General features: G+C 48.0%; 1 protein-coding gene across 1 annotated transcript in view; it reads right to left on the bottom strand.

Annotated features, from left to right (window-relative positions):
• Window positions 1–646: 646 nt before the first annotated feature.
• IGDCC4 (immunoglobulin superfamily DCC subclass member 4) overlaps window positions 647–15,129 on the bottom strand; it is an 82,295-nt gene continuing 67,812 nt past the window's right edge. Inside the window, exons 12-20 of the mRNA XM_058811644.1 lie at window positions 13,786–13,893; window positions 13,331–13,514; window positions 12,572–12,699; window positions 12,196–12,366; window positions 11,557–11,694; window positions 10,960–11,065; window positions 9,811–10,045; window positions 2,761–2,925; window positions 647–1,174 (exon numbers count right to left, since the gene is read on the bottom strand). Coding sequence (XP_058667627.1) covers window positions 647–1,174; window positions 2,761–2,925; window positions 9,811–10,045; window positions 10,960–11,065; window positions 11,557–11,694; window positions 12,196–12,366; window positions 12,572–12,699; window positions 13,331–13,514; window positions 13,786–13,893 — 1,763 coding nt within the window. The remainder of the gene's footprint in view (window positions 1,175–2,760; window positions 2,926–9,810; window positions 10,046–10,959; window positions 11,066–11,556; window positions 11,695–12,195; window positions 12,367–12,571; window positions 12,700–13,330; window positions 13,515–13,785; window positions 13,894–15,129) is intronic.

Consider the following 15,129-nt stretch of genomic DNA (forward strand, 5'->3'; position numbering starts at 1 on the left):
ATATTAGGTACAAGAACCTACATAAAACAAAGCCCAGGCTGGTGAAAAGACCCAGACGCTGCAGAAGGTTCTATATAGTACAAGTTGTTAGAGGCACTCGTAGAGTGTGTAATAAAAGGCCACTACATCAGCCTGCTAGTAGTAGTTACTGTGGTAGCACACACAGAGAGCCTGGTAATCCTTCTAACCACGGGAGGGCAGAAAAGGCTGGTGCTTACAGCTCACTGCCTTTGTTTCTGGGGCTTCCACCCACTCCTGGGACTCGTGTGCCAGAACTCATCCCACGCTGCCAGGCAGTCAGTAGTCACGTCCTGCCAGTCCCCTCGAGGGCTATGGTGAAGTGCCAGCCCCAGCCTGGTGCAGAAGGCTCTGTTCCATCGTGGTTCCACTCACACTTTGGCAGATGGCTCAGTCCTGCTCCCACCAACACCCAGTTCCTCATTGGCTCCCGCAGGAGGAAGATGGGCCCTCACCAACCCACCTGGCTTCCCAAAGGCCTCTGTAGGGCTAACAGGTCCAAGCCCTGCTCTGGTGAGATGCTGCACCTGCCCAGCTCCTGCTGGGCTCAGCCAGCCGAGGGCAGGCAGCACCTCATAGCGACAGGCTCTCCTCTCTTCAGCTCTGCTGTGATCAAAATCACACCAGTTCATTCTTTGTGATTGTGGACATGTGCCATGTTCTCAGATGCTGAGGAGGGACTGGTTAAACCAGAGTTACTACAGAGCAGGGCCTCCTCAGGCGCCGGGGAAAGCAACTGGCACTTGACTGGCTGCACGTCACCTCTGCTTTCCTGGGTGGAATCTGAATCTCCACTCTCCTCCGAACCCAGACTTTCTCCATGCCTGTGGAAGCCATTGGTGAGCCCATGGATGCACACAGCTTCAGGTTTGTCAGTCTTTGTGTCGGTACAGAGCAGCTCAGCCTGGGCCTGAGCCTCCAGATTGTCCATGCAGCCCACCAGCACTTGGCCAGTGTCCTGCTGGGAGCTGGGATTAGCCAGCTCTGCTGGGGGGAGCTCCTCTGGTTCCTGGTCCTCCATTTCTGTCTCTTCACTCTCCAGGATGTGCAGCTGGGAGCTGTAGTCTCTGTCAGAGGCTGAAAAATCAGAATGGACAATGACCTCTGCTTCTACTTGGTGGAGGCTAGCAGGCAGGTGGCTTTTCTTTGCTTCATTCTGTTATCAAACAGGAGAGAAATTAAAACAAAAAAAAAAAGTAAAGTAAGTGAAATTCAGATAATTGAGGCTGTGGTCAAACCAAGCACTAAAATTTATTTATTTTTAATCCCACTGAGTGCAATGGGATGTACATATGCCTCTATTAAGCATTATCTTTATATGTTTCTCAGAGCTTAGGTCTTAAGAAGCAACTCAAATCACCTCAGGATCATTATTTCTATTTTACGTTTGAGAAAGCAAGTCCCAAAGGAGAGAAGTGATTTGCTCAGAGTTTCTTGGCAGGCTGGAGCAACCATTTCTCCAAGCCTCTGTCAAAGACCACAATTTTCAAATCTCACCAGTCTGTTTCCATATTAAGGGCCAGATTGCTAGAGGCTGAGCGGGCAGCACTGTAGGAAACTGGCTTCTGAGATGGATCAAGGGGCTCCCTTTACTTTCCTCATTTAATTCTGGCTACATATCACAAAGTGTGTGTTTGTTAAAGCCCTGGTCACAGCCTACAAAAGTATGTGTAAATTCAAGCATTTTAAATTCAGAAAGAAAACAATAAGTTCTGCTCCGCAGTGCTTAAGTGGAGTGCAGGCTACAGATCTCCACAAATCTGGCTGACAAGCAGGTCATTTTGTGAGATTATCACTCAATAATTTACCAGACAAATTATTGCAGAAGCTCACAAAGAGCTCTCTAGGCAATCAACGCTCGGATTCTGGGCTGAGTGTGATGTAGCAGCAAGAAGACAATTCAGAGTATGGAAGTGATATCCCACATGTAATTTGCGCTTTCTGTTGAAGCCAACTTTGAGCATCATTTACATATTTTAGCACTTTTCTCTTTTGTTGACAAACTCTGATGGGTAAGCTGTGCTGTAAATGCTGCCCTGTAATTGGGCTGTAAAACATTGTCTTAACTCTATCCACAATGTTAATTACATCCTGTGTATAATTGATTTTCACACCACTGCCTAGGAAGGAAACATAGGTAGGCTATATTAGAAGTATTTGCTGGGGAGGAGGAATGAACTTTTTCAAAGAATAACCAAAGAAATCTTCTGGTACAGAGTCAGTCTGAACAGGTGTCAGCTTGCTTTGCTAAGACAGTTACACAGATGTACACTCTCCCAAACACAGGAGTGCATCTTTATTCCAGTGATGCAATATCAGAAATAGGATTTCCTCCCAGAACAAAAGTGCAGTGAAAATTGCTCTGCCCTATCTGGAGAAGGGAGCTTAAATCAACCCTTGATCTTTGACTACTTTTACAGCCAAAACCACAATCCCTCTGTCAGGAAAGCCTGCTGTAGATCTTAATGACTGTGCTGAGCACTGCAGCTCCTAACTCACTCAGGCTGATTGCTGCACAGCCACAGCAAAGACTCCAAGCAGATTGCTGGTGCCTGGCACCAGGTCCTCAGGAACCAGAACTGCCACAACCCTGCTGACAACCAAGCTTCTGACCCCACCTGGCCATCACCAGACCAACAAGCCCACAGAAAGGGGCTGCAAAAAGGAGAAAGGGAGATGGAGAACATAAATGGAAAACCCACATGAGAACCCACAAGTGAACAAAGCAGCAAAGAAACCCACCATCACAGCATCATAAACCAGGGCTTGTAAGAGAAGCTTCTGCCCCGTGCTGGAGGGGAGCTTCAGTGACCCATTGATAGCAGAGAGAGGCTCTTTGGTGATGGTGTCCCCATATCTGGTGATGCTGTTTGTCCAGGCCTGGTTGGTTGATTTATTCCATGAAGACTGCAGGAGAAAAGTGGCAGGAGAAAAGATGCAGTTATCACAGATAGATTCTTATCCTCATACATGTGAAATGAGAAGCAGCTTGAAAAAGGAAAGTGCAAGTTGTGAAAATACCATAAATGTGGGGGACATTTCTGATAGCATCAAAATAAAAATGCTTGGCAATGGACTCACACACTCCCTGCCTTAGAACTGGCTTTACTGCTGTTACATGGGCTGATGCAGAGCACAGGGATAAAAGATGCCAGATGGTTCACAACTGGTTGCATAAGGGGCTTTCCACTGATTCTCAAATTGAGAGGCCAGCGGGTAAATCATGGCACAGACATCATTTAGAGGTCCACTAAAATCAACTCCCTGCAAAGCTGCAACAGCCCAGAGCAGAACAAGCCTACTGAGAAATACCACAGAGCTGGAAAGGGACAGGGAAATCTGGAGCTGAGGACCACAGTCCTTGCTTTGGCAGGAGCCATGCTCCACAGCACAAAGGAGGTCACCCGTGGGCAGTGCCCTGTGTGCTCCAGTAGGAGCTGGACATTCTGCTGGACATTCTGCTAAACCACTCACTCTGCAGCCCAGACAAGAGTCCTGCTCCAAGCCAGGACTTGGGAAAACACTCTGCCATTCCTCATCAACACAGAGGCACAAAACTGGGGGCTTTAATTTTTTTAATTTTTTTTTTTTTTTACAACAGACCACCAAGCAATTCTTTGCTCAGCTTTAAATCCCCTGGGCAACCAGTGTTACCTTGTTTGTAGATCTAATTAAATTATATGGGCTGAACGCAATTTGTTCTGGGTTCTTTCAGCTTCCCCTTGCAATAAACTGTTGAATGCACACCTCTGTGTATGGGAAATGTGTGTCTTTAAGAGCTGAAGTTATTTAACAGCTCAGACTATTAGTTCACAGGCAGAAAAGTATTTTCTTTCCAGGTTTTGATTTTATTGGGCTGTCCTGCATGTACCTGAGCTGAGCCTTGCTAGTACTCACATACATATACACGTAAACACACAACTCAGATTTAAGGACCATACAGGCCCATTATCTCTGGCCTTGTTCCACAGATGTGTGGGTAACAAGAGAGGCTGATGCAGAGGAGAAAATCCTGACCTGACAACAGCGACTGCACACATGCACACAGAATACTGGTGATGTGAGCATGATGGCTGTGTAGGGTGAAGATACCCTGCACATCTATAAATCTATTGAAACCCACTGACCCTCTATTGCTCACTGCCAGCAGAAGCCCAGGCTCCTGCTCTTCATTTGTGGCTGCTCCTTAGGCCAAATCTATTCCAACAACCACCAACGTAGCGTGAGTCCAGCTGAGACAGCGAGGGGAGTTCTGACATCAGCCTGACCTTGGGTGAGTCATTTGACCTCCTTGTGCCTCGGTCCATCTGGCTGAAAATTAGGTAGAAATACACCACCAGATGTTGTATCTGAGCCAGGCATTCCTAAGTCAGCTATTTAGCAAGAAGCAAATGCTACCTCATGCTGCCAGGGCTGGCAGAAGGACATTTGTGTATGTGCTGAAGGGTGGCCAGAGCTGCTCCCAAGCCCTCTGTCCACCCTCACTCAGGCACCCAAATGGCTCAACACCTTGTGGGAGGCAGAGCCATGTTACATCCCAGCACCACCCCCAAGTCACAGGAGCTTTGCTGCTGCCTCAGGAGCAAATTTTTAGCAAACAAATAGTGAAAGGCCTCATTGATATGCCAACACCCTGCAGAACAGTGATGTCCAAGCTCTGCACTGTGGCTATCAAACATTTGCTAATTTAGATGTGGCTGCTTGAGGCAGCATCTTTTCTATTTCTCTCTCTGCAATCCTCAACAATATATTCTGAGCCAAAAGCCTTCCCTAATTGCTCTGTTTCTAAGTGGACAATCATTAAACTATGCTTTAATAGCGAGAATCAACCAAGCGATCACAGAGAGCTCACAATAAGGAATATCTCCACATGCCAGTGCTCAAGGAGTGTGTTCAATTTGCTTCTGCTGCCATCTGAAAGGCTTTCTGCAGCTACATCCCTGACTGATGGCTTCTGTGCCTCTTCCAAGGAACATACGTTACTGAGCAAATAGTGCCTGGAAATTTCAGCACTGAACCTACACAAATCTGCACACATGCACCAAATGTGTGTCCTGTTAGAGATGCCTGCATGTATATTTGCCATCAGAGAGATCTGAGCATCATACGCAGACACACACACAGAGCAAGCTCGAAAACCTTCTTGCAGGCATCTTGTGAATACCAAAAAACGTGGAGAGAAACAGGCAGCTCTACTGCAATCCCCCATGGACCATCTGTTAGCGGAAATGTCAATCTGCCATGTTTACATAGGTTTTGATGACTCTGGGAACAGCCTGTTCAGCTCTGGCTGAAATTGGCTGCAATGAAGAACAAACTTGTTTTGTACCAGTTTGCAACTTTCAACAAACAGAAAAAACCATCAGCCACACAACATGGCCTGTGTCCCACATGTTGTTCGAGCACATTATGTTTGAGAGGGGGAAAAAAACCAGCAAAAGACAAATCCCTCTTGGGCCTTAGCCTCTAAGATTGGGCAGCAGCAATTAACTCTAGGACTGTTTTCATCACAGACCTGAAGAAATGTTGTGTGCCTGAAAGCTTCGCTGCTTTTTTAAGCAGCATTTTTTGGTGTAATAAATGATACTATTTCTTTTTACTCAAGGGGAGATAGTGGGTGGCTTAAGAAAGGAAATATTGTCTTGGTTTTTACAACACAGTAATGAAGGCAAGGAGCAAGGAGTGTCAGTCTAATACTAATATGAAGAGGGAAGAATCTCTTTGTCACTTCACTGCAAACACAAGAATGAAAACTAATAAAAACATCTTCCAATAAAAGACATTTCCATTACAGCTAAATCCTTATCAAAGCAAACAAGCCTTTTCATTTTAGTCTTTTTATAGAAACTCCAACTGGTAAAAATGTGCCTAGATCGTGTTACCTTCTCAGTGACAAGTCATGATTTCATGCAAATATATGAGCTGAGAATGAACACACAGCAAAAGTTCAACTCAAAACCTTCCCTGTTTTTTTAGGATGGTTATTTAAAGTAGCTTGAAGCCCTGTGCAAAACGAGGCTGAGGATGTTTCAATGTGCCCAGCTTTTGAGAGTGGTGCAGCAGAGAGGAAGGGCTCATTGCTGAGCAGCAGTGGGTGGGAGTGGGAAAGCTCCGTGTCACACAAACACAGCGACAGCCCTGCCTGCATCTGGGATGCAACACACACAGAGCTCTGCCAGCAGATAAAGGAGTCTCTGCTCGCTGTCACCAGGAGCACAGCTCTCGTCTGAAGCTTCTCAGAAAACATTGGGACTTCTTTTCCATGCAGAAAAATTTCAACATGAAAATTACAAACAAGCCGGGGAGATCCAAGTTCCCTGATGTGTTACAGCTTCTGCTCTCCCAGTCATGGGGATGCTTCGTGGGAAACACAGTCCTGTGGGAAGGAGGCCCACAGGGAAGGAGAAGAGCTGCAAGCAAGGAAGGCTCCAGCTCACAAGAACGACAACAGCAAACATTTCCAAACCAAAATGCTTGGGTTTGGCTTCATTCAATGAAAAGCTGAAGTCTTCCATGGAAAGCAGATGCTTTTTAACATTCGCCCCACCCTTTAAATTGCTTGGCCCACAAGCAGCAGTGACAGAGATGTCTGGAGCAGAGCCATTTTATCATCCTCAGTCCATCTGTCAGAGGAGACAAGGCTGCATCACCACAGCCCGTGCACGACTGTGTCATTTGTAACAGGGCTACTGAGGGCATCAGTCTGGGAGGTGCTTGCAAGGGGATGAGAGTAATGGAGGAAAATCACTTGGCAGTGTATTTGGAAATCCTTGTCTGTGACCACTGGAAACACATAAAGGAAGGAAAATGAACCACTGAATGGCCAACTGTACTAATGGAGCTGTGAGCATCCAGAGGGGTCCCATGCTGACATCTTGACTGCAGTAGCACCCTGCTGTCCTGCAGGCAGGGACAGGGGGCCCAGGAGGTTCCTTTGGGACTGCCCCACCTTCCACTTGCACCACTTGCACCATCCTGCACCTCCAGCACTATGTGTAACAGCTCAAGAAGAATCACAGTCCTACATTTGAAGGAACTGATGATCTTGACCTGAAAATGACCAAAGGGACATCTCACCACCCTTACTCACAACTTTTTGCAGGAATCAGCTAAGACTTCTGGCCCTCAGTCTGTTCTCCAGTCCCCACACCTGTAAAATGACATTCACTCACTTCTGACTCCATATGGCATGGGGACAGTCCCTTCTTTGTGTCTATCTAACATGGAGCATCCAACCTCTGCTGGAACCTCAGGCTGCCACAAGAATAAAAAAAATAAAGAATAATCCATGGAATGGTAAGTAATGAGTCAGCCTGGGAACAGCCTGCAGGCCCAGAGCAGCCAATGCAAGTGCCAGCCAGCAAACACAAACCAGGTTTCAGGAGCATAACCTGAGGACAGAGGGACAAGCAGACAACTGGAGGTCACAGCTACACAAATCTGCCCCGCAGTGCCAGCAGCCTCAGCCCAAGGGTCTGCCCCAGCCAACATCCCCAGCTCTGTGGTGACATGATATGCTGCCAAACAAAAGGGACTCTTCAGGCAGTTCTCACTCCCTCTCTTCAGTGAATAGAACTGCAAGTCATAGTATCCAACCTAGAACACCCTGGGGAGCTTCCCCTTGCCAGGCTGGACAGGAATTTCCTTCCACAATGATTTTCTCTTTCCTGTGGCTCTCTTGCATTCCTTGCCATGGATTTTCACAGCCCCAACTTCACACAGCATGAGAGAAGAAAAGAGAAGGCAACAAAGGCAGCTGGTCACTGCAGGGTGCAAAGCTCCCACAACACTCTGTTCCAGGCAGGGTCCCTGGGGCTTTCCAGCTTTAATGGATGCTGGGGGAAGCTATTTGCAGCACACAGGACACCCCCACCCACTCCACAGCCTCGGCTAGAGGCATTTTGTGTACAAGCAGGGAGGTGCAAACACTCACAACTGCTCCTGACTTGGTTTACATCCACTGTGGGCACCAGGCACGTGTGCACCACTCCAGCCATGGATCTGAGACCTGCCCAACTCCCTGACTGCCCAACCAGGTAACATCTCATCACCATCCATGGGGCCTCTTGGCCACTGCAGCATAAAGGTATTTGTTGGCCATATTCTTTTCACACTTGATTATACTCACTGGAGTACAGAAAGGAAGCCACGGTGCTCAGGTGGCACTTCCAGCAGGAATGGGGCAGTGCAGGGAGCGGGGTCTCCTGCGTGGGAGCACATCTCCCTCCAGTGCCCACTCCCAGCAACAACAGCCTGTTGCTCCCGGCCACCACTCGCTGCCCTTCACCTGCCGGGTCACCCTCCTGGTCGGCACGGGTGACAACGCTGCTCTCCGGGTGGCTGCTTCCCACTGACCCTTGCTTCCCTAGCCACATCCATCAAAAAAACACACAAACCTGAGTGAATTTATCTCTCAGTGGCCGTCCCCCATCTAGTTATGGAAACTCTACAGCCAGAACAGTCCATCTCCCCCAAAGCTCTGGTTTGTGATTGTAACTCTGCTGCTGGGCACTGCCCACTCTGAGGGCCCCAAGCTCTCAGGCTGAGCCTCAAGTGGCCAGGCCTTGGCACTGCCCTCTCCGGCTCCATTCTGCACGTATTCAGATCTTGTGTAAGCCCTTGCAGGCAAGATTGCTGCACTGGAACAGAGATGTGGATATACTACCCCCAGAAAGGCCTCACAAAGAAGGAACTTCCCCCAATCTGACCTGTTCTCAGGGGTAAGTCCCCATCACTGAAAACATTTGTTCCTTATTTAACTGAAATAGTTGTAGGAAATTCCTCACACTCTTCAGCTTGGGTCCAGACAGGCAGCCACATTCCACCAAAATCCATAGATGTGGCTTGGCTGCAAACAAACAGCCTCTCCTCCAGCTGAGCACTGATCTGCCACAGCGCGCAGGGATGGCCACGGGCAGCGAGGCCAGCAGAGACTTTGTGTGTCCCAAAGACCCCACCTGCACAAAGATCCCACCTGCACTGCCTCTAGCACACGGACAGGGCTCGTGGTCAGCCAGGCCCCTGAACTCACCTTGCCTCCAGTGACACACGAGTGCATCTCTGATGCAAACCTGAAATCCCATGTGCTCACAATGCATTTGTTTTACTGAACCTCCTAATTACTTTACATGCTCTCCCAGGGCTACAAAGAGAGACATAAACAGATTAACTAAATTAGGCCAATTAAAGGTTCCCTAATGGAATGAAATGTTTCAGGCAAGCTTGGAAGAGGAAATGGGCAGGGAGGAATGAAAGACAATGCAGTGTCAGGCAAACCAAGCAGAAGGGCAGGAAAAGACTACTTCAAAAAATAAGGTTCACAAAAACCCCACAATTTCACCTCTTGTTTATCTTCAAGAGTGTTCCAATGAACACACTATTTATGGAGACAGCTTCTTTTAGTCCAAGCAAAAGAGAATCCTGGAAGGCCACGTGTCTGCTCTAGACATCACACTTCCTCCCACCATCCACATGCCACAGCAGCACGAATACCACAGCTTTCTGCAGCACCAAGTTTGGCAGCAGCTTCTCAGATTGAGGGGTCACTGTCCCAGGAGATGAAAAGGGATGGTAGATGCACAGGGATCCCAAATTATACCCAACAGCCAAGGCTGAGCTAGTCAAGTTTTACAGAGAGGGAAAATGTGTGACTGTCCAACACCAGCCTGCAGCCAAGACTTCTGGCACTGAAGAGCCAGGACAGGATCCCACCCGGGCTTCCCAGCAGCCACACACCAATCAAAGGCTCTTGCCAAAGGTGGGAGCCCAGTCCCCATGTGCATGGGTCCTTACCTTCCTCTTCCCATGGAAGATGTCCTCAGGGAGGCTCGTGTGGATGAGGCTGTGCACTTCTGCCAGCTCAGTGATGTCCCCCAGGGGCACAGATGCATCCTCAGGGAGTGGGGACATGAGGGACTCGAGCTCATGTGAGTCCAAGGTGGCACTGGGAGAGGCCAACCCTTGCCTGCTCCGGTGGTAGTACGTGTGGTTCCCAGCAGCCTGGGAATCCAGGCCTGGCAGGGCCTCCCTGAGGGAAAACAAACAAGAACTGGCATCTCAGCTGGTCCCTGTGCAAGTGGATGAGGCCCAAGCCATGCCCTGCCACTCCTGGGGATATCCTTTATCATCACATCCCACTGTAACACCTTTCACTGCAGATATACCTCTGCACCACCCTGGTTAATGCCAAAGCTCAGACAATCCCACTGTGGGATGCAAAGCTGTCCCTCTGCCAGCACACCCCAAGGGCAGGAGACACTACAAGTCCCAGCACATTCAGGTGCTCACCTACCTTGGTCCATGGGGAGCTGTGTCACTCCTGTCACCTATGCTTTACAGGTTAGAGATGCAACAGGACAGGAAAGTTTAGTGGCCACATTAGGATGAAACTTCAGAAGCTGTTTGTTCCTGGCTCTGAGATGTGCTGTGAGCTCAAAGCTCTTCTGAACAACTGAGCTGTCTTCTGCTCATGGTCTTTCCAAATGCTTGTGGCTGGATCCAGACCCCTGGGATAGCAGAGGGCTTTGGGCTGTATCCAATCCTCCTTAAACCAGCCTGTCACTCACTGTGAAGTCTTTCATTTTCCCAGATGGAAGTTAACAAACCATTTCCAAACATCCCTAGAGCTGTCCAACCTCAGAAGCAAAATACTACCCACATTGACAGACACAGGTAATAAACTGGTCCTTCCATTTTCTTGGGGCTTTTTCTTCCTCTGAAAAAAACCCTACTAGTCTAAGAATGTAAACTGAAGAGAAACTACTGAAAAAAATAAATCAATGAAAAGATTATACTAAATATACTCCTTATCCATCCTCAGATCCAAGCTGTGCATTAACTGTCCCCTACACCACATCCCAAGCAGCCCAGCTGAACAGGGGATGCAGCTCACAGTGGTTTTGTCTCCTTCCAAGCAGCCTCCTTCACCTGAGGTGCACCCACCTGTGCTTGCTGTTGCGGAAGCTGGCACACATGCAGAAGAGAATGCAGAGCAGCCCCAGGCATACCCCCACGATGATCCCTGTCACAGAGTGGATATCCAGGACATCTAGGAGGGGAAGGAATGACAGCCACATCATTTCAACTGCGAGCAGGAAGAGGGTACAAAGTGTCTCATGTTCAGAGAAGCACCAGCTGTACTAAACCAAACAGGTTTAAATAGCCCTTCTAACCCAACTGTTCTGTGGTTCTGATTCTATACACATAAAACAATAAAATTCCTTGGCAGTGACAATTTAGATCAACCTGAAGCAAAGTGGCACCTATGCATATTCATTAATGTCACACCACAGCAAGATGCAGGTTGCCCTTCCAGAGGAACCAGGATGGGGAAGAGATGAAGTTTGGCTGTGGGATGGGTTCTGGGGCTGCACATCTGAGGATCTGCTGTGATCCTCTGCACTGCCCTGCAGAGAATCCTGTCTCACATCCTCCACAGCAACACCAGGCAACTGCTTGGTAAACAGAAATGTCACTGCTGACAAATCAGTCTCCAGCCAGGCAATTCCCTTCCTGCCCTGGGCTAAGAGGAATTCATACCAGACAGCTTCTCCCGGAGGGTGTGCACATCCTTCACGTTGGAATAGGGACCAGATCCCACCACTGTCTTTGCTCCCATCTTGAAGAAGTATCTGGTATCACTTTCCAGGCCATGCACTTCAGTGCTGAAGATGTTTCCTGACCAAAAGCAAAGCAAAAGAGATTTAAAAGGTTCTGTTTCAAGAGTATTCAGAGGCTACAGAAAAGCAGCTGTGGAATTGCTCGACCCTCAGAAGTGAGGGATTTTGTGACATTTTTGTGCATTTCATACACCTCTTCAGTAATAATGAACTTCCTGCTTACAGATCCGAAAATACTACTCATGATGCTGCTGGCACACATTTTTCTAGGAATTTGTGGCTGCCAGGCTGCATCTGTAGGTTATTTACTGGATGATAATGGCTGTTTCAGCCCCAGACATGTATGATTTCATGTCTCTCAGTAGCCATGTCCATGGACTCTCTGCTATCACCAGGTACAGCATATGCTTCAAGAAAACTGCCAGAATGAGTTCTTGAATATTTGTCTGTATGCAAATGAGGCAGAAATCAGGGCAGCAGGACTGAGCAACCAGGGCTCCAGAGAGAGGAAAGGAGGCAGGAGGGCTGAGGGGTATTACAGTCCCTGGAGGAGGCTCACCTTCTCGTGTCAGCAAGGTCCACATGTCATCTGGCTGCGTGTTGTTGGCATTGTACAGGATGAGATACTCCACAATGATGCCATTGGGCTCCACAGGTGGGCACCAGTGCACCTGGACAGCGTAGGGGTTGAGAGGGTGCAGCCGCAGGTCAGACGGAGGAGTGGAGGGCCCTGGCAGAGACAAATAAAGAGCCAGCCTGAGCAGAGGAAGAGGAGCAGAGCATTCATCCCCAGAGAGCCTCCCAGCATGGACTCAAGGTTGTCAGACCTTCAGGGGGGTCTGAGATCACATCTCTGAGGGGCACATTGGGAGGGATCTGACAGAGACTAAAGGAAAGCCAGGAGAAATGAGGATTTGGTTGCCATGAACACTCACGGTCGGGCAGGGTGAAGCGCTCCACCACGCTGCCGAAGGGGCCATCGATGCCAACGCCGTTGGACTGCACGGCAAACTCATACCTGGTGTAGGGCTTCAGCCCACTAATGAGAATGTCTTCATCTGAGCTGGAGAGAGAGGACACAGCACAGTGCTGTGAACACCTGAGGGTTCTCCCATGTCACCCTGACACCCCACCAGGAACACTCTAAGAGGTTATCCTAAATCTGACAGTATTTGATTTTCTATCTCTTGCAGCCATTTGAATGCAAGAACACTCAGCTCCCAGGGACAGAGCAAAATAGTTCCCAGTCTCCAGGACCATTTCTGATGTACTTGCAGGGAAAAGTAGAAAACAGCCTGGTTAGAGGCTAAAAATGGGCACAAGTATTCAGATGTAAAATACATCCCCAAATTATTAAAACTGCTTAAACTCTAGCAGTTTATAGACTAAACTTGTGAGGACCATCTAACAAATCATGAATGCATAATTGCACCCAGCCATGTTGTTAACAAGTGTGTAAAGTCCAACCACAGCAAAAAAGATGCAGAGACCAGTAAATGATTTCTTGGTATTGAAGTCAAGACAAGTCCCACTGCCACACCTCAGCAGTCCTGAACATTATCTGTGACCATGGCAGATACTCCCAGCACACGGAACACCCAGGATTTTGCTAAGTTCTGTAATTCCATGCAACTTCCTCCTGCCCTGTGTTCATTCCTGACATGAGCAACCCATGGCAGATGAACCCTCTTTACCTGGTGTAGTAGGTCACAAGAGAGGCATTTTTCAGGCCCCAGGGGCTGAAGCGCACAGTGTAGTTGACAATTTTGACTGTTGTGAAGTCAGGTTTCTTCCAGCGGAGCCAGATGGAAGTTGAGCTGTTGGACTCTGCATAGACTTGGACTGGAGGCAATGGAGGCCCCTTCTGCACTGGGGGATCTATGATGCAGCACAAAGAGAGATGTGGAGGTGTACAATAATGCCACTCACACCCAGTGGAAGAACAACCCTAATGAGAAGGGGGACATTTTGCTCCTTTCTGTCCTTCCCAATTCCTCCTATGCATTTTGCAATGACAGTCAAAGGAAGTTCCCTTATGTTATGACCTTCCCTATTTTGGTATTATCCTTTTTGAAGTTCATTCTTTGTAATCCCTACACCCCTCCTCTGCCAAGCAGAAGAGACACAACAACTGAAGGGCATTTCTCACCTACTGCTGTCGCGGGTGCCTTTTCTGTTTTGCCTTTCCAGACCGCTGCATACCCATCTTCGTGCTTATTGAATGCCACCAGCTTCACCTCGTACAGCTTCCCAGGAGCTGGAAAAATCAATCAGGGTTTGCCTTGGGTTATTTTTGTCACCAACCCTCCCTAGTCAGACACATTTTCTTTGATCTTGCCAGCTTTTCCCACCATCCCAGAAAATAGCTTGAACATAATAAATATATTTTTGTTACCTTATACCTAAGTAAATATCACCTAATATCTAAATTACAGCAGGGAGTCTCCCTTCCACTTACAGGCTTCCCACACACAAACACTGTCTCACAGCTGGTGTATGTTATCAGCACAGCTGCTTTTTGGTTCTCCCCTTGCTTTTGACAGAAATTATCAGCAGGAAATGGACTTGCCCCAGCCCTCAAGGGTTGACCAGTGTCCTGGCCTCTAGCAATCTACTCAGGATCTCTACATCTTTTTTTCTTACAAACTGCTAAAGAAACCTACACATGCTGACTCCCCTCTCTACCACAGAAGTGACTGCTCTGCACTGTTTATTCTTGAGGAGTAAGGACATTCTCTCCTCCCCCAAAATGCACCTCCTGTTTTCTGAAGTCCTTTCTGATTTATTCACTGCTGTGAGGATGTTCCTTCCAGCAAGTCTTCAAACGCCCTGTTAAGTCACTGGCAGCCTTTGTTGTGTGGTGTCTGTTTTGCCTTCAGAGTAGAGCTTCCCAATTTGCAATTAGAAAAGCAACAGTGCACAGAAAACCCACACCAAAAACCTGAGGGTCCTCATTGCATGCTCTTCCCATCAGAGAGCTTCACACTGTGGGGAATGTCAAACTGAGCTGCAAGACAGGGATTTCTGTCTCCAAGCAGTGCTGCCCTGGTCCAAAAAACACTTCCCTCTCTCTTCCAGCCTTTCATCAGCTTCTTGATTTTTAATGGAGATGTTTAATCAAAGAAACAACTTGGGAGATAAAATGTTCTCAAAGAAGACATTCCCTGCAGCAGTCAGCCCCTTCAGGAGCTCAGCCAGAGCAGTCCACACTGCCTTTTGTTGCCTTGGCTGCAGCACATTGATGAAGTTTGTTAATTTGGGACATGCCTCTTCATTCCCTGACCTCACAGATCACTGCTCTCTTTGCCAGACAACGTAAGCAGAATGAAACCTTTCTTACTGATGCCAATTTTATTATTACTGCTCTGATTACACTCCCAAAGGCTGATGGTACCAATTACCAAAGGCTTTCTCTGCTCCACAACACACACTCACGCTCAGAATATAAAAACAGTTCAGCCACATTTTTCTCCCCCAAAGAATCCCAAAAGCA

The sequence above is a fragment of the Ammospiza caudacuta genome, chromosome 10 (assembly GCF_027887145.1).
Source record: "Ammospiza caudacuta isolate bAmmCau1 chromosome 10, bAmmCau1.pri, whole genome shotgun sequence".
Classification (NCBI taxonomy): domain Eukaryota; kingdom Metazoa; phylum Chordata; class Aves; order Passeriformes; family Passerellidae; genus Ammospiza; species Ammospiza caudacuta.